A 4,040-nucleotide genomic window follows, 5' to 3' on the forward strand; every position below is an offset into this window, starting at 1 on the left:
TCACACAACCCCAAAAAATAAATACACTGAACATTATACAGGGCGTTCAGTTTCGCCCTTCTTAAATATGGCCACCCTGTGACATGCTCCGCCCTCATTGAACTGCAACACTAATAGGTGTGACGAACATTGACTTATTGCTCCATAATTACAGCTTCCCCTGCCCTCTTCAAAGATGTCGCCCGCTTAGGTCTATAGTTCCTTTGCCCTGTGCAAACATGGCGGCCGGAGCTTCAAGTGCAATAAGACGTAAACAAGGTGACCTATGCCAACAACTGGCGACGTAGGCGCACCCTATTGGCTGGGGTTGCGGTAGTGTCTGCCGCTGTGTTCCCGGCGGCGTCTCACGAGATCCGGCGAGTGCGGTGACAGAGCAAAGAGCAAGATGGCGTCGCCGGGGGGTGAGATTCAGGTAAGTGAATTCATCATGCGGGCCTGTGTACAGATAGATAGGGGAGACCGTAAGTGATGGAACTGGGAGTGACCGGTATCACTGTCACCGTAGCAGCGTGCAGCCATGTAGTCCGATATAAATCAAACCTTCCACGAAAGATCCATGGCTGCCAGCGCTGCTTGATGTCCATAGACAGCCGAATGAGGCCCTGGACGAGACAGCAGACCCCACCCTCCTATCTCTTCCATTGACATGGATGGGTATTGTGGGAGTCACAGGGAAGCCATTTACATTGTCTGCACAGGTATGGCCCCAGCAGACACCAATTGCCCCAAGTCATCTACCTGATGGGAAGGGGCACAGCTTTAGCCAATCCTCTACCCCCTGGTTTACTGCAGGTGCATAAAGGTTGTAGGTGGCCATCTGAGCATCCTTAGGGACCCTAGGCACCTGTCTAGTGGTAACTGGGTCCCAGTACATTCTCTGGGCCCCTAGGCTCCTTTCTAGTTACAGCTGGGCCCTTGGACATCCTCTAGGCTCCTTTTATAGAAGTATCTGGGCCCCTAGGCACATTTTATAGAAGTATCTGGGCCCCTAGGCACCTTTTATAGAAGTATCTGGGCCCCTAGGCACCTTTTATAGAAGTATCTGGGCCACTGCACATTCTCCGGGCCCCTAGGCTCCTGTGTAGTTGTAGCAGGACGCTTAGACATCGTTGGGGCCCTTAGGCTCCTGTCTATGTTGCCTTGTGAATGATCCAGCTCTGTGGACCATTTCAGGAGCGGGAGGTCTGGGTGTTTGTGTCTCCCAGGCAGGGTCCAGGTTTGACAACTGGATCTACTTTACAATGAAATTCCTTCTTTTTTATGGTGTCGTCATTTATTTTCTATCACCCGAAATTCTATTTTATTTTGAGAAAGGAATACTGGACATATAGATCAGTTGTCAACGTGCAGGGTGTTAGGGGGCCCCTGATGTCTCCAAGGGTTGCATATAATATTTAGTATATGTACTGCTACAGGAGACTGCCCTAGAATGAAGACTTAGCAGAGGAAATGGTCAGAGATCGTTCTGCAGGAATGATTGGAGAGTGAAGTTTTGCTGTAGGAGACGGTCAGAGACTGGGGGACATGTTACATGAAACTGCTAAAGATCACTTATTAAAGGTCCCTTTACAAATGAATTCTACAGCTGCAGACTGTCCTCAGTCTCTGGCTGTCTCCTACAGCGTGACTACATTCTCCAACCACTCCTGTGACTTATTTCCTCTACCAAGTCTTTAATCTCTGATGGTCTCCTGTAGCAGTACGTATAAATGTTACCTACAGCCCTTTTGGTGTTTGAAGTGTGGTCCTCAGGGCCCCCAGCAGTAAGTAACTGAAGCATTGATTTGTAAAGGGGCCTTTAATAGTAGTGATCTCTAGCAGTTTCATATAACATGTCCCCCAGTCTCTGAATGTCTTTTACAGCAAAACTTCATTCTCCAACCACTGCTATATAATGATCTCTGACCATTTCCTCTGCCAAGTCTTTGGTCTCTGACGGTCTCCTGTAGCAGTACATATACTAAATATTGTATGTGTCCCTTTTGGAGATATCAGGGGCCACATATAAGGCCCCCTATAGCTTGTAAGTTGACATGTTTGAGGGTAGGTTCACACCATTTTCCAGAGCATACCTGGTCCAGAAAATGGTGTGAACCTGCCTGCAGTCCCAGTGCATTCCAGACCAGACAAAATAGGACAAGCAGTATGTTTCTGGTCTGGAACAGACAGCGCTGGTGTGAACAGAGGCCAGAAATAGCATAGGGATACATTAGGATGTATTTTGGGTCTGGAAACAATCTGGTCTGGAGATGATGTGGTGTGAATGGGCCCTCAGAAATGCTCCATCTTTCATCATTTTAAAAGTCATCCTTGAGCTCAAGTCAGTGACTTGGTCTAGGCTTAATTATGAAGATGATTTACTGAAAGAGCTGAGAATGTTCACCTAATAAATTGTGTGAATGTTTCCTTCAATTGTGTGAAAGAGCAAACATCCACTTTCTTATTTCACCTGCACATTGTTGGATAATTGAAGAGAATATTTTCACAATTTGTGTAATTGTTCTTTATTAAGTCGGCCTCCCTGTTCTCAGCTATATCACTGGGTCAGAGGTGACTGAGGCAATGCTTCCTCTTTTCCCGTAGCAGACTGCACAGGGTCAGAGACATTTGTAAACATGACACAGGATTTACATGTGTCATCTCTGAGCTAGTATTTCTGTCCAGGAAGTAGATGGTGATCCTGGATGATGCTCGAACAAAGATGGCGGCCTCGTTCAGGGCTGAAAAGCAGGTGAAGGCAGAGTCGGGGGGAGCACTGTGATCTGTTAGGGTTAGTTCACACCATATGCAGTGTAGGGCTGCAACAACTAATCGACATAATCGATTATAATCGATTATTGAAAAAGTTGTCAACTTTTTCAATAATCGATGCATTGCTGCCTGCTCACTTTTTTGTGGGGCAGGAGGTTGCGTGGCGGGCCATTGAAGTGAAGGGCACCGTAGCCACGCCCTCCTGGCCGCAATGTGATCGCTTGCACAGGATCGCAAGGCACAGTGTGCCTGCGGTCCGGTGCTGTGCGATCAAAATAGTGCTTGCAGAATTTTGATTGCACTGCAGGCACAATGTGCCTTGCGATCCCGTGCGGCGTGATCGCATTGCGGCCGGAGGGAGAGGCTACGGTGCCATTCACTTTAATGGCCCGCCATGCCCCCTCCAGCCCAGCAAAAAAGTGAGCCGGCAGCAATGCGAGGCAGTGCGTTCCGGCCAGAATCGGAGCGGAACGCACTGCTTATGGTGTGCACTATCCCTCAGTGGTAAGGAAAAGAGGAAGCATTTCCTCAGTCTCCTCTGACCCAGTCATAAACCTGTAAGTACTCGCCCTGTTCATTGCTCATCATGCATGTTCATTGCTCATCATGCATGCACTTATCATATATCTAATGCTGGGTCCACTTTGAGACTGGCTCATGTTGTGGTCATTCTTTAACACACCTGAAGGATGGATCAGTGTATGGCCAGCCTTGGGCATCGCTATCATATGTAAATCTTTCACCAACGGGTTGTTACAGTCTGTTGGACTTTATTCAGGAATTTTAATGGTTGACGACTTTTTCACATATTAACTCATTTTCGCAGTCACGTGGAAGGAAAAGTTAAAGTCCTTTTTTAATGAGAGCTCCTTTCCTGACCTACTCCCCCCTAGATGTGTAACAGCCATGGCCCACCACAATGCTAAAGGCAAACTTTACCTTTCAGGCCATCTTTCATTTTACATCTATATATTCAGAGTTGTCACATTGAACCCCCCTATGTGCTGCAGCTTGGTCACGATCATCGCTCAGGTCGTTTAGAGTAAAGCAAGATGTCACCTGGGACAAAGTCATCTAATAAAGAACTCGGAAAGCATTGCTTTTTAATTATTTTTGGGGGGGAGGAAATGAACTATATTAGAACAAACCATAATCCAGATTTACATTCTGCGGTGAAATCATCTTTGTGCTGGCTGCACCCATACAGTCCCCATGGGCATTTTTGGGGCCATCTCAAGGATGGAGGCACTCGTGGGACTGTCCATAGGTAAGGTAGGGACATGGGTAGG

The 4,040-nt window shown here is 47.3% G+C and overlaps 1 protein-coding gene across 1 annotated transcript in view; it reads left to right on the plus strand.

Annotated features, from left to right (window-relative positions):
- Nucleotides 1-281: 281 nt before the first annotated feature.
- Nucleotides 282-4,040, plus strand: part of CLPTM1 (CLPTM1, transmembrane protein) — a 29,485-nt gene continuing 25,726 nt past the window's right edge. The window contains exon 1 of the mRNA XM_018561524.1: nucleotides 282-412. Coding sequence (XP_018417026.1) covers nucleotides 386-412 — 27 coding nt within the window. The 5' untranslated portion in view covers nucleotides 282-385. The remainder of the gene's footprint in view (nucleotides 413-4,040) is intronic.

This window comes from Nanorana parkeri, unplaced genomic scaffold (genome assembly GCF_000935625.1).
Source record: "Nanorana parkeri isolate BGI_ZX_2015 unplaced genomic scaffold, ASM93562v1 scaffold528, whole genome shotgun sequence".
Taxonomy (NCBI): Eukaryota; Metazoa; Chordata; class Amphibia; order Anura; family Dicroglossidae; genus Nanorana; species Nanorana parkeri.